General features: G+C 41.3%; 1 protein-coding gene across 1 annotated transcript in view; it reads right to left on the bottom strand.

The window, feature by feature from the left end:
• LOC6524839 (adenylate cyclase type 9) overlaps positions 1–23,636 on the bottom strand; it is a 41,500-nt gene that overhangs the window by 16,845 nt on the left and 1,019 nt on the right. Inside the window, exon 2 of the mRNA XM_002100643.3 lies at positions 11,279–11,767. Coding sequence (XP_002100679.3) covers positions 11,279–11,287 — 9 coding nt within the window. The 5' untranslated portion in view covers positions 11,288–11,767. The remainder of the gene's footprint in view (positions 1–11,278; positions 11,768–23,636) is intronic.

Raw genomic sequence — 23,636 nt, forward strand, 5'->3', positions numbered from 1 at the left:
ACAACAAAAACTAAAACTGTAACTGAAACTGAAGCTGACGACCAAAACTGAACGTGATGATGGTGCGGATCAGGTGCCATTTCGATTGTTCTCGAAAATCCCCCATTGGGTGCTCCATAGACCAATATTAAGCATACGCCGTGGTGAACGTCACTCCGCAAAGCATGACATGGAAACTGATGCCTGCAGATTGAGCTGTCTATGCACTTTTTTTTGCGCAATTATTTTTCAATATAGAAGCTATTGTGCATGCAACCTAATCCGCGCTGAAAAATGTAAACTTGTGTGTGGAAAAATCATAGTAATGTGCTATCTGCTATTTGCACCCCAGTTGGACTACTGAATATCTAGCAGACGCCAAGTTGTGCGTCAATGGGATGAAAATGGACCGCTGGCAGCCGGATTTATCTGCCTCACTATGGAATCCACGGTTCAACCCATAGACGATCTCTGGATCACTCCGTTTGTCCACCTGGTGACGTCTCTTCAAGGCGTCTGGCAAAAGTGGCGACAGCGTTGGCAGTCTTATCAGCGACATGGCCAAAAAAAAGAAGCTAAATGTGTGACAAGGCAAGCTGGAAAACAAGATGGGAAAACGGAGGAAAACAAGGGAGGAAAACGGGGGAAAAAGGGTCGGCGTGGGGACAAACAAATTGACGAACAAACGTGAATTGTTGACGGTGGCGAGATAAGCGATAAGATCTTCACTTCAAGCTGGCTGCTGTGACAGATTGGGACACAAATGTAAGAAGGAGAATGCTGCCAAGCAGCTACACAGCGAAAAAAAAGCGTGTAATTCTTGAGGGCACGCCAAAAAAACACCACAGACTGATTTGAATCACCTCAAACATGAAGACGATTACGAAAAGGAGCTCTCATTACTTTCTGAATAAAATATATATGTTTTACCATATTGCACTAAATATTTTGTTGTGCATTTTTTTCCCCAGTGCTTTGGCCCACCCACACAAATGCACCACGTTTTATATGGCTGTGTGTGCTGGTGCGACGATGGCTGATAATGAAAGTACCGAGTGCCGTCAACGCTCGCCAAATATTTGAGCTGCTTGGGATTGCAGCAATTGTCGCTGGGCCACAGAAGATATTATGGGTAGGGAATAAGAACGAGTCTAAGCAGTTACATCTCTGCTCCCCTTGCAAAGCATATAAATTAATCGGGCTGCTCAAATGGAATTTGTATTTAATTTAAACTATTTCCTTTAAGCATAGCTTATAATCGAATGGCGGACTCACTGGCCTGTAAAATAAATAAATGCACAAATTACCACCTGCTGCGTTAATGTCCGAAATGGAGAATCACTGGATTACCCGATGAGATAATGCGACAATCATTGTTCGCTGCTCACTTCGCAGTCGCTTTGCTGACACGTCACTCAAAGGCCTCCCTTTTGAAAATTGGGGCTTAAAAACCCCCCGGAAACCCCCTTAGTAACTAGCAGGGAAATGCGCTCATTTGCAAATGCATTCACTGAATCCGATTGGTAATTTTTCCATGATTTTCGACTCTGTTTGGCAGGGCGAAATATAATTGTGTGCATGACCTTGCACCCGCTTCTCACCTGCCCAACTGCCACCCCACTGCCACCACCCCCCTTTCGACGCCCACCACCTGCCACTCCCCTTCAGTGTTAGGCAAACATCAACAAATTTATGACACTGTCGAGCAAACACAAAAATACAAAGAAAAAAGTAAAAAGTGGAATACAGGCGAGCGAGAGTGCTTCGGTTTTTTGTTTTCTGCTTCTCGTTTCGGAACAGCGCATGTGGAAAATTTTGACTTTGTTTGCTCCGATTCGTACCGCCCATCCACCCATCCACCCAGTCACCCAACTCTGGAGATGATCCCCACAGATTCCCGCCCACCGGTTAAACACTTTGAATGACTTTATCGCGTTTTTATCGCTGCACCATTTACCTGCCCGTCTTCGGTGCACTGAGAGAAAGATCTGAAGATAGCCAAGAATTCTTACCAATAGTTAATCATAGAATTCGTAAATTACTATGAATATTAGGAAAAATTTAGGAATTTTAACAATTTTTATTGTATTGCTTTCATCGCTTGAAAACTGTACAATTTGTTCTCAGTGGACTTGTTCTCATTCCCGTTTTTGCCGTTGCTATTATTATTTTATGAGAATTGCTCTCGGCCTGACAGATTTATGTGGCAAAGGTCTCTGCCCCCCCCCTCACTTGTCACCGGTTGCCCCTTCAGGCAGCTCACAGCTCACAACTTACAACTCAGAACTCATAACCCCGCCCAAAATGCTGCTTAAATTCTATTAAATCGCTGGCTCAGTTCGCAGTGGCTTGAAAATTCAGGGGACGCGTTGTTGTGCCAAGTTTATCACGTAGCCGCAACGTGGGCACCCAAGATTCACTCCACCAACCACTTCCCGTTCCCGTTGTCATCCCAGGGAATCGGAATGCAGGAGTACTCCTCCAGTCCTAATGAGGCAGCTCGTTGGGATGTCGGCTAGATGGTCTGATGGCTAGTTGGTTAGTTGGTCAGATGGTCAGATGGTCTGATGGCTAGTTGGTTAGTTGGTTAGTTGGTTAGTTGGTCAGATGGTCAGTTGGTTAGTTGTTCAGTTGGTCAGATGGTCAGCAAACATTCGGGGAGATGGCGTGCCGCAGAACTTAATTGATTGCCCAAAGGTCGGCAACTGGCATCCCAGAAATCCACTGCCAGCCAGGAGCTCCTCGTTTTGGAATGCGGTTCTACAGGGGGGATGAAAATACTATACTATATCTTTCCCGGCCGCAATATTTAATATAAATGTACTTGTTAAATGAAATATTTGTAACCAATTTTGCACATTCTTCACTCTTTTCAGTTGACTGACTGATTAATTCATTTTAATTTGTTGCATTTGCTCATTGATAAAGGTAAATCATGGCCATCATTACTCGACATCGTACATTGAACGACAATATCAACATTATCGATAAGATAGTTAATTAGCAATATAAACTTGTCTTACAGAGAGGCTAGTTTATCAATATTGTTAATCGGCTGCATATGCAAAGGAAATTATCTAGATTGCACAATACTCATCAATGATATACAAACATATCATACACATATGAAAAACGATTTTACTCTTATCTTGCAGTACGTTAAACTCGAAAAACTTAAAGAAAAAGTGCGCATCTGCTGTGAAAAATATACGTTTGTTATTGGCTATTTCCTTACACTTTCAGATTCAATTTTCCCCACAGTTTCCTCAATGTAACACCCATAATTTTCATTCAGCAGATGGTGGATAAACCCTTTTCGGGCCTTTAATTTCGTTCGATTTTCACACAGCTGCCTAGAAATCCATTAGATTCTGCACCAGATGCTGCTAATTTCAATTGGAGTCCAGTCTCGTTTGAGATTTCTGTTTGTGTGGTCATAAAATGTCTCACAATTGCGAGAAGAATGCCAAATTCCGGCGGGCAATCACATTAACTGAGTGCATTTGTATGCTGATAACATATAAGAACACATTTTACTCTAATACAGATAGCCGCGGTGAACAAACAAACTAATTTTCTATTGAATAACAAGCAACAAACAAATCCGAAGCGGCATAAAGAAGTTAAAGGGGAGGAATAGTACTTTATATGTGAAGGAGAGCAGCTACAGGGAAGATTCAGTAAGTTGAACTTCAGTAAGTTAAAAGGAACGAACTATGTATATAAATATTAGGGATAAGTACCAGATTGGGCAATGCAAGTTATGTCAATACTTTGATTGTGTAGCATTAGTTACAAGTTTATTAGAGGAATATGTATGTATATATTATACAAATTTGTAATAGTCTTTACTGTGCTGGTGGAGTGGGCGGTATATTAAGCTCACACAATGTCCATAAAAATCCGATGCCCATAGGTTGGCCAGCAAGTGGAGATGCGAAGAGATGAATCGAGATGGGCCCAAGGAGATGGATGATGAGGTGAAGTGGAGATGGAGATGAAAGTGGAGGTGGCAAGAGATGCTGGACAACCGCAGAAGGCAAATTGAAAATAATGTATCCCGGCCAGCGAAATAGGAGTGGCACAAGGATGTGCCACCAGGATCTGGTGCAGGAACGAACAGGAGTAGCAGCGGGAATAAAAAGAACAAGGAGCAGGAGCCAACGCGAGGAGGAGCTGCAGCCATCATCCGTCGGCCACTTGAGATTGTTGCTAATTTAATTGGATTTATTTGCTGCGTGCTGGAAATTTATGATAAGGCCGGGCCAACGGATGACAGCGGACTGCCATGGATGCCATGGATGCCACGAGCGGCCTCCTTATCTCTGGCAAATCGCTGAAGGCTCTCGAATGGGATATCCAGATTGGGGTTGATGTCCCCGAGGAAAGCCAAGTGGGCGGTGGCCCCTAAATTGAATTTTCGGCCGGGGGATAAAAGTCCCCAGGAAACAACTACCAAATATTGATGGCTATGACCGTGTTTAGGTTAGTCATTTCCTTGGGAGTTTCCCCTTTATGAGGCAAAAATAAATGTAAAAGTAAACAATGTATTACATTAGATAGTTTAGTTGGATTTATCTATAAGATCGCTCAATTTTGACTATTTATATTATTACCTTTAAATACTTTAGATACAAGCTATAGTTCTCACAGGTACTCAAGTAATTTCTCGTTTATATATATTATTTTGGTATAACGTTTAATATATTCTTTTGGTATCAAAGTAAAGGATTACTGCCAGGAGCAGAAGAAACTCACTTTTAGGAGACTAAAATGTGGGCGGTGCACGACGGTTGGTTTTCCCAAGATTGGGGATTAAGAGGCTGGAGGAGATGGGAAGGCCGCACTCCACTTGGCATTCCTTTGACTGCTCGCATATTGCAAATGACGTTCGACAAATCCCCGTTGGTGGCAGCTGCAGGTCACATGCCGCCCACAATTTTGCACCCACCAGCCTCATTTCAGCCTTTTTGATGAGTTGCAAAGGCTTCTGACGTAATGGCGCCACCCTCTTATCAGCCCCAACCCGAGTTTATTTTTATCGCACTGCTGAGGCCAGAGTGCCAAAGTGCCAAAGGTTAAAGGTGAAAGGTAAAAGGTGAGGAGTGAGAAGTGAGAGGTGACAGACCAACAATGCAAAGCAATCTGTCAAAGGTGTCAAAGCCAAATTGGGCGCCACAGTAAATGAGGCAGCAATAATTTTTCGACAATTGTTTGCTTTACAATCCGTGGCAGCTGTCACGCTTCATTTGACAACAAAAGTCGAAGGGGAAGGCGCGAAAATCGCACAGACCACACTGTATACTTGAACAATAGATTCATAATGTTATTGACATTTTTTCAATATTTTATAAACTGCCAAAGTCTTCATAACTTGTCTTTAAAGAATTGCTGGCCAAGTTGTAAAGATTTCTGCTATTATTTTTATGACTTATAAAAGTTTCTGCAAGGTGTTAATAATTTGGGAACATCAGCATGCCATGTTTGACTATCACAGCATATATGAAATTAATAACCTCTTCAAACTTTTTGGCCAAAGTGTGCTTTTCGCGGCAAAGTGTGCCATCAGCTCTGTGCTGTCACACCTGGCGTATGCGTATTTATTTGCCATATGTGCGCATTTTAACGGGGCACTTTGCGTGTCTCTTCCACTGCAAAGCTTTTCCACTTGTCGCTGGAAGTTTATAGCTCATTATGGGGCTTAATTGTCGCCAAAAGGACGATGGATCCATGGGAAGAGCTGGTAACCAAAGACCAAAGACCGAAGACCGAGAGGCGGAAGTGTAGAGAGGTGGCAAGGTGGAGATGAGGCGACAGACTTGGACCTGGGCGAAACTTTTAATTGGAAAACTTTCTGCATACGCACAGATAAACGCGCCTCAACGCGACAGCTCAAGCGGCCAGGACACTTGACAACCCATTCCATTTCGCACATCTCGCATACCGTATCCAGCATTCCGCATTCCGCATCCCGCATCCTGCCCCACTCATCTCCTCATATGCAAATGCATGCAAAACAGGATACAAACGGCTTAGTCCTGCCCGCGACTCGGCGACATTGCCATAAATGTTTTATGTTAATTTCGACAGCTGCTGCGAGTGCAAAGGCGTCGCTAGCTTCCCCATAATGATGCGGAATGATCGGATAGCTGGATGGGCCGCAGGACGAAGGACGATGGCAAAAGGAGGTGCACGGAGACCGAGGAAACAGCTGGCGAGCAGGACCTTTGCCTGGATGACGTCTTCAAGACGTCCACTTTACGTGGAAAATGCCGGACATCAGTCATTCCTTTGAATGTGGCATAGACTTATGAAATACGAAACAAGAATATCACATTTTTGTAACAACAATAACAATTTCCAAAAAATGAAGCAAATCAATTGAAATTGCCTACAAATTCATTCCATTTCCTAAACTATAACCGGTTAACGCTGCCTTCCTATATCAAATGTAATTTAAGTGGGCCAATGTCCCCCTGCTGACCTTTCGGATTGCGGTTCAATGAAGGTTATGGCGATTGGAGATTACCAAGAGTGGCTGTAAAAGGGGGGTGTTGCGGTGCACCACCTCTCATTATGACCTTGGCCCCGCCTTGACCCCCGAATATCCTTAGCCCAGACAAGGACCTGTGCTGTTTCGATTGGAAATGGGTAATTGTGCTACTTCGACTAGCAATTCGTTTCACGTTGCTAGTATGTCTTTGGGATAATCTTATACCTGTTATTCTTATTATGATGACAAACCATTAGTTGATCGTAAATTTTTGTCGATTTTTAGCTATAACATTGGAAACATTGGTCCGAATATGGTATGGCATACCTCGTTGAACTCATAATTAAATTTCCCATCGAACTGCGTTTTCAAAAAAAATAAAATATTTTTTTCACTTTTCTTCCAAATTTTGATGATGATATTTGCCGAAAATCAGTTTTCTGTTATTTTGCGACTATAAATATCAATATTTTGATCGGAACATTCGAAATATTTGCCCGAATATGGAATGGCATACCTCGTTGAACTCCTAATTAAATTTCCCATCGAACTGTGTTTTCAAAAACAATAACATATTTTTTTCACTTTTCTTCCAATTTTTGATGACTCTGCCGAAGATCGCAAAAATATTATATTCACTTTTCTTCCATTTTTGATGATGATTTTTTGCCAATAACCGTTGGAAAGAGATTGGATTCTTCCTACCGCCAAAAGTTAAGCGTCTCTCTCCTTTTGCCCAGCTCCTTTCCTCTCTCCACGTCAGAGCTCACAGCTGGTTGAAGCTACTCGAAAATAGCTGGCTCAGGCACTTACACTTGGTCGAATGCACATTATTGATATTTTCTGCGGCCACTAAAATCACTTCTTTCACTTGGTATTTTTAAAAAAAACCCTGAAAAGGTTGTTTGGTTAAGTAGGACTTTTGAGAAGCGCAGAGAAGGGCACCTATTATTTGGTATTATTTAGTATTTAGTATCACTTAGTATTTAGTATTATTTGGTATTTAGTAATATTTAGTATTTACTATTACTTAGGATTTAGTAATTTTTGGTATTTATTATTACTTAGTATTTAGTATTATTTTTTATTTAGTATTTTTTAATAAACTCAAAAATAATAAATATATATATTTTATTTCTTGGTGACCCAGAAAGAAGTAATATGGTATTGTTTTAGTTTAAAAAAATGGTCTCTTAGGTTAAACCAAAATACATAAGGACTCAGAATTTAAATGTAAACATTGCAATTAAAATAAAAATGGAAACTAATGCCACAGCAGCTGCTGTCGCTGTCTTATTGATAAATATTATTACAACAATTAAATGCTATACCTCGTTAAATTCGTTAGGAAGTGAAGTGTCTATTTGGTTTTAATTGAGTACTCGCAAAAAATCATGTTGTAACCCACATTCTCCCATTCATTTATTCGATGTGTCTTGTTTCCAAAATGAACTGCTAACAGACGAGCTGTTCGTGTGAAAAGTGACAAAACTGGTGGAGATACGTGTCATTTTGCCTTGTAACATGTTGTTCTGTTTCGGGGTCTTTCGTTTGCCTAGTTTGTGATTACAATATTTTTTACGGCATACTTGCAGGCGCAGATCCTTTGCAACGACATGCACGTATATCCTTGGGCGCTGCAACCGTGTTCATGTGTACACGTTTCACGTGGAGAAGTTCCATTCGGTTGCCAGTTGTCCAGTTTTCCCGTTTTCCCGTTTTCCTGCTCTTCTCCCATCGCAGTTTTTCCCCATTTTCCACACAGTTGTGATGGGCTGCCTTTTTCCAACCTGACCCACAGCTCCTTGTTGGCCACTTTTGTTTGCTTGCCGTAACTTTAGTGCTGTGTCAATTTCAGGCCACGACATTGCGACACTTTCTTCGCCTTCTGGTTTTGCGAGGGGAAACCTCTCTGCCTGCTCCACTTTCCCCATTGTTATTGACTATTTATTTTTCATTTAGTTTATTGCGGATCAGGGCTGGCTGTTTGTCTTTCGGGGGCAACACGCAAAAAATAAAGAAAAGCGGAGACAAGACTCAGTTACAGATACATAGAAAGACAGAGGAGTGGAGTGTAGCAAATCGCGCTAATGATTCGAGGCACCTGGCACCTTCTCCGCCTTCATTAAAAACGCATCAATCAAGGGAAATCAATGCCCGGACAACAACAGATTCGAGCTGCCAAAGCAGCAAGCAGCGATGATGATGCGGACGATGGGAATAACCAGAGTGGAAATAGAAATGGACATGAGGATGTGGTTAAGGATGAGGATAATTCAATGGCAATGTCATGGGCGAGGACAAGTTGATGGCAGGGCGGCCTAATTGCCAGACGCCATAATCATCGCCATCATCATCATTACCATCATCATGATTACCATCATCAACATTACCATCAGTGGCATCCATTCGATGCGAGGCAAATGACCAAGGCACTCATTAAGTCCTCAATTGAATCGTTTCGCGTTTCGAGTGCTCCTAATCCGCAACTGGTGCACTCGGCAATTAAAGTTAAGCATTCACCCGGCTAAGTATCTCAATTTCAGACTCTTCTCGGGATTAACTCACTTCTGATGGAGCACCAATTGTCCAACTGGTAATGATTTTCAAGTCCCATCTCTCTTTCTACTCGAGGGTCGCATCTCTTAGCTCTCTAAAACCGCTTTCTATCTTTTTGCTATTTATTACCTTTATCTTCTAGAGGGAAGCGAGTTTAATTTGAACTATTTATATTCCATCTACAAAAGCATACACTCTAGATTTATCTTCATCGAAAGCGAGGCTTGTAATGTTTGCAAATTTCACTTAGTTTAGCCTATTTAGTTCCTTATTTTAGTTTGTTACTTTTTGCCTGTCATCCCAACCCTAGCAGATCGAGTATACGCCGCGTAAGCCAGCGCAGAATAACATCGAAATTCGCATTTGCAAATTTGTTGCTCCCGCAGCTAACTTTTCCCTCCAACGACCGGGTTGAAAATGCAAATATTCTCCCTAATAACATGCCAACCAGCAATCTGACCGAAAAGCCATGCACAGCGAGAAAATGTCATATTGTTGAAGAAATTACCGGGTAAAAATAATGAAAATAAAAGCGCAAATGTTAATTATCGAACGTGAGAGAGTTTTTTCAATATTGAATGGAAATGGACTGTTTCATTTTTATTGGTGAGAATAGAGTCGCTATTAAACTACATTTTCATGGCTATTTTCTCGTAGTGCATTAGCTTTGGAGCGCTGGAAGTTGCGTTCTTTGGCTTCTGTGCAACTTGGACGTGAATGAGCACGTGGATGTATGGATGTGCCTGTGGACGTGGATGTGGATGTGGATGTGGATACGGACATGGTCGACCCACTTAGGAGTGCTCGCGATGGAGACGCCGGCGTGGTTGTCGCGCTCCGTTTGCTGCATAAATCATGCGGCAAAAGCACAAAGTCCTGCCAGGACGCAAAATGGCAGGATGGAGTGGGGTTAGTTGGGTGGCTCAAATGAATTTGTAAACAGGTGCAAATTAGGTCAATATTTATGTCTGCGTGTGCGAGCAGTGAGTGAGTGAGTGGGTGGGTGGGTGGTTCCGACGTGCTTGTTTATGGCGACAGCTGCTCGACTCAGTTATTGCCGCCTGTTGCTCACGATGCTACCACCCTATAGGTATGCTCCATATAACCGTATACTCGCCACATGGAGTCACACATACATAAACATGAGGCGATGGCGATGGCGACGCCAGACGATGACGATGACGACGTCAGTGACCCAAAATTCAAATGCCTATGCGGGAAATGCCAGCAGGAAGTGGCAGTGGAGAAAGGGCAGCTAAAGAAATGTAAAACCCACGGAAAGCGGCTCCAAAATAATCATAAAGCCACCATATAATCTTAAGGTCAAGAACCGATGGCGTTGAAGATGCTCCAAACATTTGTATTAAAAAAGGTTAGTGAATGCACTTAACATTCCAAAAGAATAATACATATTTTTGCCCAAGGATTAAAACAGAGAAAATAATTTAGTAGCAAAATGTTACTATGAAGAATATATAATTAAAAAATATTTTGTAATACGGGAATTAAAAATGAACAATGATTGTAAGCAATACTATATTGCGTGGAATTAAATTACATATTATTATTATTAAATATTATAAGCCATTTGTTTTCCATCCAAGTCACGTTTAAATTGGCCGTGTTATTGTTCAAAAAAGTTTATAATTTCCTATCTCTCTTGTAGAAAATGGCCAATTCGATTTTTATCTAGCATTTATTGCAGTTTATTCCCCCTGCCAATCACCCACTTTTATATGTATAAGTTTATAGTTGAAGACTTTGTATGTGAAAGCGACCTCTTCTTGTTCTTCTTGTTTTGAGTACAAACACACTAACATAAATACACACACACACACACACACGCACACCACTCTGCTCACAAATAGGTTCTTGTGTCTGTGTGGGTGTGTGCGGTTTTTTGCTTTTAATGTGTTTGATGCTCTTAAGTCTTTTGATAGAATAAACTGAAAATCGATTTTAATTCAATAAAAATGGAAATTCTGACCCCCGTCTCTTTAAAAAGGATGCCTCAAAGAAACGCTCTCTGTCTCGCTCCTTTCATCATCCTTAAGGACGCACTGCACTAAATATAGATCTACAGTGTAAGTCTAATATATATTTGATATCAAAGTTCTCTTCATTTCCTCTTTATCTTACATAATCAGGATATATTTCTATAAATGTATTAATAATGTATTAGACGCAGTTTTTAATTGGTATAAATGCACTCTTTTTTTTCTCTGTGTAACTATGACTTTGGCTTACCTCAGACATTTTCTGGATATTTTTGTTTCGTTCGAGTTCAACGGAATTCTTCAACTTTCCTTGATGTTTCAGTTGAATGTTGTTGTTGTTGTTCCTGTCTGCTGGTGGCGGTGGTGGTGGTGGTTGTGTTTTGTATTACTATAGCTGCTGGCTGGTGGTGTGGGTGGTTTTTTGGAGTGGTGGTGGTGCTGTGTGGCAGTGGCTGTGGCTGTGGCCCTAGCCTTAGCCCTAGCCTTGGCCGTGGGCCAGTGTGGCGCCCGTCGCTGCTGTTGTTGTTGGCTGCCGTTCTTGCAACATCCACCGATCGCCTCGCGCCCACATGGCGTATGAGTGTTTTTTGTGGCCGCAGCCCAGTTGAGACTGGAATTGAGTTTGCTGTGCCGCCGGTCGCCGCAGCTTCAGTTGCATCATGAATGCCTGCAACAAGTGGCCGGACATAATAACAGCTGGCGGCGAGTGGAACGCTGCCGCCTCATGGCTGCCACATGCCTGAAACACAGATGCACAGGGAGAAACAGTCAGTAAATACATCTAACACTATTAATCAAAGCTAAAATCAATACACCATAATCAATATACAAATTAAATTAATATTAATAGGTAAGATTAACTTAAAATGAATAAGTTATCTAGTTATTTAAACCAGAGCTCTGTAAAGCCTCAATTGAAACAGAATTGTAAACAAAAAGCATAATAATATAGATAAACATAGGACCATCTGCCGCTGTCATTTCTCTGAGTGTAAGAAGAGCGCGAGCGGCAGTTAATCAATCAATGATCGGGCGATCAATCAGTCAAACAATCAGTCAGCAGCACACACCGAGATACCTGTTCCGATCGCGTGGCAAGGGGTGAGGGGGCGGTACTCGAGGGGGATTGTTGCAAAGGGGTGGGGGAAGGGGGGACAGTTGACGACCTTAGCGACGAGTTCAAGAATCTTTCGGTGATAAATTTCAAGTTTTATTTTTCGCTGGCTTTGTGTTCATCGATTATCGTTGGCGGCTGTTTGTCTGGCTTTTAGAGAGAGGTTGGAGTAAATATATGTATATATAATATATACATATATGTATATGCATATGGGAAATGAGGGGAAACAATTAGAGATATTGAGAAAATCGTGCAAGGCCCAACTTTGCCGCGACTCAACGTTGATTCAATTTGTCGCCGCTTTTAATTAGCATCTAGTCGCATTTCCAATTCTCTGAGTCTCCATCTCCATCTCAATCTCTATTTCAATCCCAATTGCCACTTGTCGCCATCATCGTGGCCAAGTGCTTATCCAATGCATCAAGTTGTTTGTCAGTTTCCATCATCGCTCAGCAAAACTTATTTTCCAAGCTATTTCACAAACTTTAGCTCAACGAAAAACTTCAGACATCGTGGAACGCGCGGGGTGGCAAAAAAAAAATGACTATCCGAGTATCTGATGTATGAGCCATAAAAGTTGAGCAGATTTCCAGTGACATGGTTTCGATAAAACTCTATCAAGTTGTTGCTTTCGAAGAGTGTGATAAGTGCATTATATACTTTCTCAGAGAATGATATCTAAATTGTTGCTTTAATATTCATTTATGATTTAAAACTTGCGAGAAACTTGGAGATGCTTAAGAAATATATATGTTAAACAATGTGTAAACAGTTTGCCCATAGAAATTGAATACTTCTTTCGTTCATCGCCTATAATAAGTTAAGCAATGTGACTTATGTGCCCATTTTAATATCCGGAAAATGTTGAATAATTTGGCAACAAATTGTAGCTTGTCTTGCCGTCCGGAAAATATTTAAAATTGTGATAATCAATTGCCGCTCTCGCATTTATTTCGTAATCCTACACAATTCATGGCCATAATCATGTGATGGGCCATGCAAGCGCACTCATCGCGCAAAGTTGCGAAAAGTCCGATTATCCTTATACCCCCGGAATGGCCGAAACCACCCGTAACTACCCGGAACTCCCCACAATCCCCACCAGAAGTCCCCGGAACCTTCCGCAACCCCGTGGACGGGAACGGGAAGCCCTCGTCCGACAAACGGAGATGGTAATCGGGGCACACATAATGCATAATAATGGCCCCGATGATAATGATGATGTGCTCATGAATCCCGCTTGTTTGGTGGCTTCCGCTCCAGAGGAAACAAAAAAAAAAAGCATGGAGAAACATGCGGGTGGGGCATTGCTCCACAGTGGGTGGCCCAGAGGGGGGGTGGGAAGGTCGCCAGCAGGGGCAATAATCATGTAATGATACTGCGGACAAATTCCACTAAGCTGGTAAACTCTATGGAGCAAGTTGAATGAGCATGCTGAAGAAGCTAAGCATTAAATCAATTGATGTTTTACGCAATTCCCATATAACTTGATCATTTCCAGTTTTGTTTTTTTTTTATTCGCCAAGCAATTTAAAATGTAAAGTCTGCTAACTATTTACCATTGAGTTGGCTGCACAGTTTACACAGAAGTTAATGAATCCGTTTTTACAATTTGTTTACCATTAGTTTATACAACATAAAAAGCGCCGGGGAACATAAACCCATACAAAACGAAACATTTTCGGCTTAAATTGGCTCTCAGGTGGAATTTTGTGTGCTATTATAGCACATATAAGTCGATTGCGAGGAGTGATAACAACATTTGTGGAATGCCAGAAAATACCAGGAAATTTTTGCACTCCGTCCAGCTTGTAATTCGAATATTACAATGACTTAACCCCATCGCCCTTCGATTACATTCCCTCTTTTTTTTTATTATCACTTTCATTTTGCGCCAAGTGCGACGAAATTCAAGAACCTCGAACATCGAAATTGTAGCCGAACAAGAGTGCCAGCAAGTCAAATAAAACCAGACACTCGTGCCCAAAATTCACGAGAACAATGAACATCTGTGAATCCAAAAAAAAAAAATATAAATAAAAAGGGAAAGGGAAAGTGTTCAAAAGTGTTCTTCAAAAGAAAGTTCGAAAATCCCTTCGGTCGGTCAAAGTCAAAGCTTTAATGGCGCGGTGGAAATGTGGAAATGTGGCAATGTTTTCAAAACGGTGCGGTTAAGCTTAAAAGTTGGTCCTCTTGTTTGGCTCTTTGGTAGCCGAAGTTTGAATAAATTGTTATTGCATTAGGCCGGGGTTTTGACTTTTTGACTTTAACCATTCATTTCACTTTGCAGCGATACATTATTGAGCATGAAACCTCATCGCGTTAGAATATAATCCATTTACAAAGTATTATTTATTGTTTTGTTTTAAGTTAATTATAAGCTCTTTAAAATACCACATCGCAATGAACTGCTACAATTTGCCAATTGCTGAAATTACCATAAATAATTATATATACGACAGTTTCTAAACTTTAAGTGCCGAATATAAGAGGTAATTAACATTAATGCCCAGCCCACTTGCTTTTGCATTTATTTCAAACAGCAGGCACTTAAGCCCTTTTTTACTATAACCTAATTGCCGATTTACCAGATAGCTTAAGTTTCGACTTTTATGGCCAACAGATATGGCTCTGGCCACGCCCCCAAATAAAGCCCCTGCCACGCCTGCCCATTTGTTGTGTTATTCGAAGGTGTTGCCAATTGTCAGACGATGATGAGGTTGCTCCGCTGATCTCGGTGGGCGTGTAGATCGCAGATTGGGCACTTGGGATTGTGGATTGCGGATTGTGGATTGCGGATCCGGGCATTAACAAGTGCAAACACTTCCTTCCTGTCGATTTAGCTGTGTCGTTGCCCGAGTTTCATCACTGACATTGCCAGCAGCAGCAGCAGCAGCATTATCATAATTATTTATTGTAAATCGTTCGCATGCAAAGGAGAGTGATTACTTCCTGTTTTCCTCACATATATACATATATTTATATACATATATGTATATGGTAATAATGCAGCTGCAAAGATGCCGCGATCGGTGGCGGTGTGTCTCGGTTGTGGATGTCTCGGATTACGGCACTTGCTCCGCCGGTTCCAAGTCGGTTCCAAGTCGGCCACTTGGCGGGCTTCCCTTCTTGCCGTTGAGATGCCAATGTCAAATCGAGATCTCCCCACGCGATATCGGTGCATATACATACATGTATAGCGTTTCGTCTGAGCTCTGTCTGCGTCGTAATTAATTTGTATCAGCACTGATTGCACTTGTCCCGCCTGCGGCCCATTGTGCCGGTGGTGTAACTAGCTCACTTGTTCGAGTCTTTCCCCCACAATCCATTCTTTTGTCTAGCTCCGAATGCAGAGAAATGATTGCAGCTCTGCAAATGCAGGAAAAGTATAAAAAAATATCTATTGGGTATTTTATTTACTCAGATAGATCGAAAGGCCTGCTAAATAACAAACTTTTTACAAAAACGGCATGCGCAGTTTCAAGGTTCATATTCATACTTTTCATTTAGGTGTGTACTAGTCATGGGCCGCTGTATCTTACAGCCGTTTTTTCTCAGTGCACTACTGCCTTACAGTTCACGCCGTCTTGTGACGCATCGCAGTCAGCAACGAAATAGTAGAGTAAGAACAGCAACTGCAGTAGATAGAACTCAATTCCATATTGTTTATACAATATTTATGGACGGATTATGTCATTTGACAAGCGCAATTGTTTGCTCATTTACAGCTCCGATATCGGGCATTTGAATGAACCCCCGGCTGCAGCAAGTGCCGAGTGTTAAGTGCCAAGTGCAACGGCAGGAAGCAGACGCCCAGACACGATAGAATGTGAATGTATATATATATATGTATATATATAGCATATATCTGGGTAAAGTCCCCAAGTCGGACAATGCAATCGCAATTTGTTGTGTGCAGATCGATTAGGGTTGATAAATGCGATGCAAAGACTTTGATACTTCTTGTCTGGCCACCAGGAATGTGTGGGTTAATACTGTCGATAAGAACGCAGATCCATTAGGTAAGAGATCATAAAAGTGCCGCTAACTACAATATATATTTTAATATTTTAATACTGACAATCTATGTATGTACCAAGTAAACTAATTAAGAATCTCTGCGATTTCTGGTTTTCCACGGATTTTGGTAACCTTTTGGTTCCATTATTCGCGCCACTTGACTAAAGTGAAGCCCCAATAGTGAAGCTGTCCCAAAACGATTCATTGACTGATTGCCCCACTTGTTGGGGCTGCCGCTGCTGCTTGATGTTGCCGCTGTGATGTTGCTGCTGCTGCAGTTGCAGCCACTAAACGCGTGGCACTTTCCGATTTCGCAATGTGCGGCTTTTTTGGCTTTTGTGGCTTGTGCGCCGTGATTATGCACAAATTGCTCATTAACATTTGATATGATACTCGTTCGATGCAAGTGTGGTAGTGCGAGTGGCGCAAAGTCATCGTCATCATCATCATCATCAGTCAACGCATACATATGTGGCACACACTGTGACAAATTCTCAACTTTACAATTTCGTTGAGAGTTTACCAACTATCTCAAAGATACAGAAATGTGTTTGTTGATTTGAGTGCTTAAAATGGTAATATCACAATGCTCTTTCTTACAGATACTTGCCATTTTCAGAGTACATCTCCAGAACTTAGCCTATTTTACATGACCCGCTTTGTAGCTGTGTAGGATCTCGCTGCTTAAACAATGAATTGTCGACTTTGGCACTGAACTGATTTCGATTCCTATTCTCTGGTCCTCAGGGCACATTGACATTCACAACTACACTCACATTCAGAGGAATACACTCACAATCACGATTAGTGCGCCAGACAGTAAGCGCTCTATAAATATTTAAAGCGTACTATGTGGACTTCTTCGTAGTCTTTGTGTGTGGCATATGCGACATATGTCTATATGTCTATATGTGTGTATTTATATGGAAACTGCATTCCCGTATAATCACTATAATCACTTGCTAAGCCAAGACTTAGCCAGACGAGACTAAGAACAAAAGTCAATGCAGCTGTTTCTCTAATTGAGGCCAGGGGCGTGGCAATCGGGGGCTCTTTATGGCCAGAACAATGCAAACTGCCAGTGAGCCTCCCCAATTGTAAGGTGTAAAATAAACTGTGTACCCACCCGGTCAATAGCTCTCTATAATTATCAAGAAAAAATTAATTATGGAAGAAAAACACTGAGCAAACAACTGGCGAATCGGATTTCAAATTCGTTAAGTTAAGCGAACGTGGGATAATAAGGAAAGAAATACAAAAAGAAAAAAAAGGGAGCTTCGAATGAATATATGTATGTACATACATGCACGGGGGTGCAGGGTGATCTCCAGTGATCCCTGGGTGAATCAAATGATCCCAGTGATTCCATGCCGTGCGGTAATTACCCCTAAATGCGAATGGAAACATTCTCATTTTTATGAGGCACACGCTGGCCGGCGAGACAATGTGTTTATGGATCGGTTCGGATCGGACCAGATCGGTGCGTTGATTGCTTTATTCGCAGCGGAAAGTTCTCCGTCCAGGCAGTGGATCCAGATCCATTGGACCCATCAAAGCATTATAGCATCATCAGCCTAATGATAAGCGGAGCCATCATCAACAGCTTGATTAATGCTAATCATCCGCCACATGCCGAGGGAACCACCAGGAATCCGCGGGGAATTCGATGCGGAAAGAGATGTGTCGTTGTGTAATAGGGGGAAATCGAAATGCATGTCAGGGAATTTTCCGCGGAAAATCGGAAGCGCTGAGTTTATGGAAAAGCTCGATTTTCTATCTATTTGATGTGGAAAATGGAATAACTATGTAAACTAAAAGGTGAACAAGAATGTAGTAAAAGCTCAATGGCAGCAAGTGGGTTAGAGATTCGTGATGAATAAATCATCATCGCCACGAAAATGGGACTGCAAATGAGGAGCAAGTGTGCCATAAAGCGGCGTGTGAAGTTTTCCCAGTGGTCAGTTCTTGGGGAATCCCCCACCACCCCCCAAACACACACACACACACATAGATCTATGGCCCAGGGCTGACCTCGACACGTCCTTGACCTCCGCACATCAAAAACACACCCAATTCCCTGGCGATGGGATGCATGTAATTGGAAGGGGATGGACAGCTTGTTATTGTTCATGTTGCTGCCACATTAAATGGGAATTGAAAAATTCATTTTTAAACATTTGTTTACATGACTCCAACAGAAGAAGAAGAAGAAGAAGTGGGGGAGTGGGGCGGTGGGAGGTTTCGGTTTGGTTTTGGTTTTGGCGCTCATGAACTCGAAGCACAAAGTCGAAAAGTTGAAAGACAAATAAACGACGGAAAAGTGCAAATAGGCGAAAAAACGGCGGCACCAACAACAATAAAAGACACAGATTAACAAAAACAAACATAAACAAAAGAACCAGATACAACAAAAAAAATTAACAGCCGTTGAGGGGTAATGAAAAAAGGCAGAATGAACACCAATCACACTAAAAACGAACTTTTAATACACTCAGCTACTAACTTAAATATATTCAGTAATAGAAATATACACAAATCATTTGTTGCAACTCCTTCTTTGGAAATTTTAAAAAATGCCACCAGATTCGAACAATAAATCCAGAAACAGTTCAAATGCTAAAGTCTCTTTTGATAATATAATAAAAAATAATTTCGAATTCAATAATTTTGCCACTCAATGAGTTTTGATAAGGTAACTTTATAGCCTTGTGAAAATTAGTCAGAATTTTGGTTTCTTTGCATCTTATATTTTATATCTGCTTCAAGATTTTTCTAGAGTGCTAGTTTAAAAGGAATCGTGATGATATAAAATCGCTCTGCTCGCTGGTGAATATGAGAAAATGTAGCACTTTTTATCGGCGCCATTGACGAGGTGTTTAAAAACACAGCAAACTTAAGCGAGTTAATTTGTGCACTTATTGTTGCTTTTGCTCAAAATTTCTGGCTGTTTAATTTTCTGCCAATCTGCCAATTAATGGTGTTATTTCTGTTGTTAGTGTGGCGTACAATGTTTTAACAATACCGATTTATTTATCTGGTTTTTTGTGCCCCTCTCCTTAATGTTTATTTACATTTGCTTTGCGAATTGTTATTGCTACTGTTGAAAAAAACTGTTCAGTTTTCAGCTTTTCAGTTCTCCGTTTTTTTTTTAGTCGTGTCGGTTATTTCTCATTTCGCATTGAATTTGGGCTTCTGTTGAAGTTGAAGGCTTGTGGGAGATTTTGTTTTCGAAGTTTTATTCTTATTTTTGTTGTGTTTTATTTTTTGTTGTATGTTTTGTAGAGTGACAGCTGTTCACGAGTGTCTGGCCAAAACGGAAAGTTGAAACGTCAGTTGCAGGAGACTCTGTTGGCCAAATGTAAACCGATATCCCGGGGCTGCTGTCACCAGAAGAAGAACTCGAATCCTCGAGATATACTCGTACACTCGCCCAAACTCACTGATGCAGTTGATGCCCACGAAATGAGATCGGCTATTTTTAGCGCCCTATAATTTATACTCAAATAAAACTTGAAGCAGGCGAGAAAAGTTCGCAGTTGCCCACAAATCAGATATTTTTGTATCGCCAAGTGCCACTCGGTCTGTTTACCCCCGATTTTAGCGCCCTCCGATCCCAATTCCCAACTGAATTGCCACCCCCCTCCTCTCTCTCTCTCTCTCGGGGGATTGCCAACTTCCCCTGACCCACAAAGTGCCCACTTTTGCTTATTTGTAATTGATACTTGATCTGGTGGAGCGTATAAAAGCCACTTTAGGCGTTGCCATTACGTCACCTTGAGTCAGCCTTAGCTTCAGTTTCAGCTTCAGCATCAGATTCAGATTCAGATTCAGTTTTAGCTGTAGCTTTAGCTTTGGCGTCATAGCCGCAGTAACAGCTGTAGCAACAGATACAGATACAGAGATACAGAGATACGGATTCCGATTTCGATTCCGAGTTTGAGAACGAACGAAGAGTAACAAATTCAAATCGGAAAAATAAATACCATGCACCCCCTTTTTGCATGCCCTACGCTTAATTTAATTAATTCCCCTACAAATATTATTCCCCTAATTAAATATTAATTTATTTTTAGAGCATTTTGTAACACATTTAGCTTTATAGTTGAAAAAATCAAGTAAAGCCTAAAGTGGGATTTCTTTTCAAAAAATAAGTTTTTACTTTTGGTCGTGAGACTCTGATTTGAAGTGAGTGTATGTGCAGGGGAAAAACTCCAAGCCGAGTCTCAATCAAACCAAAAAGAGACATCTAATTCGGCTCAACTCTGATCGCCAGTTGAGATCGCGACGACAGCAGCAACATTAGCAGTTGCCACTGCACTCGGAAAAAAGGTGGGCTAAATAACAAATAATAATAAGCACTATTATATGTTAAATCTTCTGAACTCTCCTACACAATACTCTTTTTTTTTGTCAGTGCATCAGGTTAGAGCCAAAACAGCTGTTTCTGCTATGGATTTTGATTTTTATTACGATTTTTTCAGAGCTACTTTTGAGACGCCGTCGCTGTTTGACGCTCTTCACGCTTCGGAAATTTGTTCGAGAGATTTTCAGCGACAAAGTCTGAAAACTGAAACTGGTCTGGCCACCACCACCAGCCCCCTTTTGGCCCCGCCCCTTTTCGACCATTCAGCCCACTGCCATGTGTGGCGAGCATTGAAAAGAAAAACATAAATTTTATACGAGTAATTTAAAAATTCATACAAAAGTTCAGCACAGCCAAGCGACACGAAAAAAACCGTGTTTATTATTATTTTATTTTTATTTGATTTGGTTGCTGTTGCTTTTGCTGGTGGTGGTGCTGCTGCTACTACCACTTGCTGCTGCTTAATTAATCAGTTTTAATTTTAATTTTCCATAAATAAAAGCAGCAAATTGTGGCCCATTGTTGCCGGCCAACAATGCCACGAAAAGTTGAATGTCAAAATGGAAACGACCCTTCAAAGGCACAGAAAACTGCAGGGGAAAACCTCAGAAAGAGGTTGGTTTTGGGTGGTCATTTCTTTTTTTTTTCTCGTTTGTTTTTCTTGTTGTTGGTGGCCTTTTGCCTTTTTTCTTGCCAGTTGTTTTTGTGTTTGTTGTTTTGTGGCAAGGACCTCAACGCACGAGCAGCAGCACCAAATGTCCTGCGGTAATAAAGTAAGGAACGAAACTCGAGGCAAGATGAAAGCCAAGGGCGGAAACCCCCTCCCTGTTCGACGAGCATAAGCAGCAGAATCAGGGGAAAAGCTGCTGCAGGAAAATGCATTTGAATGGACTGCAACTCAGCTGGGGGGCAGCCGGGGGAAATGGCACAGTCGAGGGATTCCCCGAGGCGGCAGGGAAAATTCGTTCAAGGCAGGTGAAAAAACAGGTGCACAAAAAACGGATACAACCTTTACATTAGTGGGTTACTTAGCCTCAATGGAAAAAGTGAGGAGCGGAGCAAAAAGGGGGGGCGGACTGGGGAAACCCCACGTTACTTAGCTCAGATATTGTTAAAGCAAAACGCAGCTTACTTAATCAATGAAAAATCAACAGGAAATGGGTTGCAGTTATTCAAGTTTAAAGTAAACTAGTTCAAGTGCTAAATGTATTTAAGGCTGTAATGAATATTTTATTTGCAGTTTGCCAGTTTGAACAGCAGTATATGAACTTTAATATCAAATCGTTTATCAATCGCTTGGTAACATTTATTTCACTCTCTATAAATCAAAAATGTATTAACTTTTATGCTATCATAAAGTAAATACAATACGCCAGAGAATGCGGCGATCCTTCTTATTGAAAAGAAATGATAAGCTGGCATATCAATGGAGAGAAAGAGTGAGAGATGGAGAGAGGGAATCCATAAAGAAAAGATTGATACGATTTTAAATCAACCCGTTAAATCGTATGATGTTTACACCCCCACAATAATCAAAGTCATTGGGAAAACTGCTGCTAGGCATTTTAAAACAGCTCTGTGCTCGGATTCTATTTGTTTGTTAATAAATCAATAAAAATATTTCACATCATCTGGATAATACCAGATGAGCATCTATGTACATATCAATGCCAGCATTGAACTTTGTCTATTGGACTAGCACTTGATAAATCTTCATTGAATTTTATGTCTATTAAACGAATTGTTTTTAATGTGGTATCTCAGCAGCAAGGAATTTTTATTTATTGAGCACAGGAATTTTGCAAGATTTTGGCTCATAATTGATAAATAATCCTTACCTCTTGTTTTTATGTATTCTGAAGAGCCAAGTAAAGTGCTATCACAAACATGTAATGTACAAAGCGTTTTAAGCTGCTTCTAAAAGTGGTTTATGCATAGCTCTTAAATTATTTGCATGTGGAAAGCGATTATTCGTATAATGCCAATGCAGTATGGCATTTTTACCAACTTAACCCTTTTTCCTTTAGCAAAATGTAAACTTACAGTGCTGCTCTTGGCGGCCTTTGTTTGCTACATTTGCCGTTTGACGTCTGCTGGAATTGCATTATTCTGAGCAGTTTCCACTTGTCTAGATTGCTGCTAAGAACCATCCGCTGCCCACATCACTCCGCTCTTAACCCCTTAAAGCCCTTAGCCCCACTGCACTCCATGGGCTGTCAAAGCGCCAAGCGTTTTGTTTGGTATTGAAATTCTAGACAAGATTGCGCTTAACTGCACCCCGTTCCGCGGAATGCGCCTGCAACTGCGTTTAGTTCGGAGATACGTCCATGGAATGCAATTTTCAGTACGCCGGAAGGGGTTAAGAGGGGGTTTTGGGGGGGGTTCTCTAGCGTTTTCACCGCAGACAAACAAGCGACTTTCGGTCATAACACACTGCCCCAGGAAATCCCACGCGTTTTCCACTTTCTTTCCTGCCAGGATCTGCATTGTAGCTTCTGGCCATTAACCCACTGAAGGCCAAGAGCATTTGGGGAAAACAATTTCGACATCGGCATCGATGAGGAAGCCGCGCACTCGAAATCCTTAAAAAGCCGAACCACACTTTATCATCCCCCTGCCTTTGGTTTTGGCTTAAGCTTTTGGATATTTTATGAACGGGACAGGGGCGTCGTTTCGTTTCGGAAAGGGGGTCAAATGCTGGCAGACAAAATGAAGCTGCAAACAGTAGTTTAGTTGGCAGGTTGCGAGTATTTAACACCCATTAATCATGGTTTTCTGTTGCTAGCATCAATGAAAAATTCAATCTTCATCTTGGCAAATGTGAGATAATTAATTATTTCATTTTACATTTGTATATATTTTTGTCTTTTCAGAAGGTTAATAAGATTTAAGTCTTAAATCCTAGCTGCGCTCTTTTGGCCAACAATGTTGTTGTGCCGGAGTGAGAGGGAGATAGTCGCAGAAAGAAAGAGCGAGAAAGGAAGTGTTCTTTAAGCCTGGTTTGAACTACTGTAAGCAACAAAAACATAAACAGCAAGCCGCTCTCTTTTATACCCCGTACTTTTGGAGCATATTGAATAGGTTAAAATCCAGAACTCCATTTCATAC

The sequence above is a fragment of the Drosophila yakuba genome, chromosome X (assembly GCF_016746365.2).
Source record: "Drosophila yakuba strain Tai18E2 chromosome X, Prin_Dyak_Tai18E2_2.1, whole genome shotgun sequence".
NCBI classification, from domain to species: domain Eukaryota; kingdom Metazoa; phylum Arthropoda; class Insecta; order Diptera; family Drosophilidae; genus Drosophila; species Drosophila yakuba.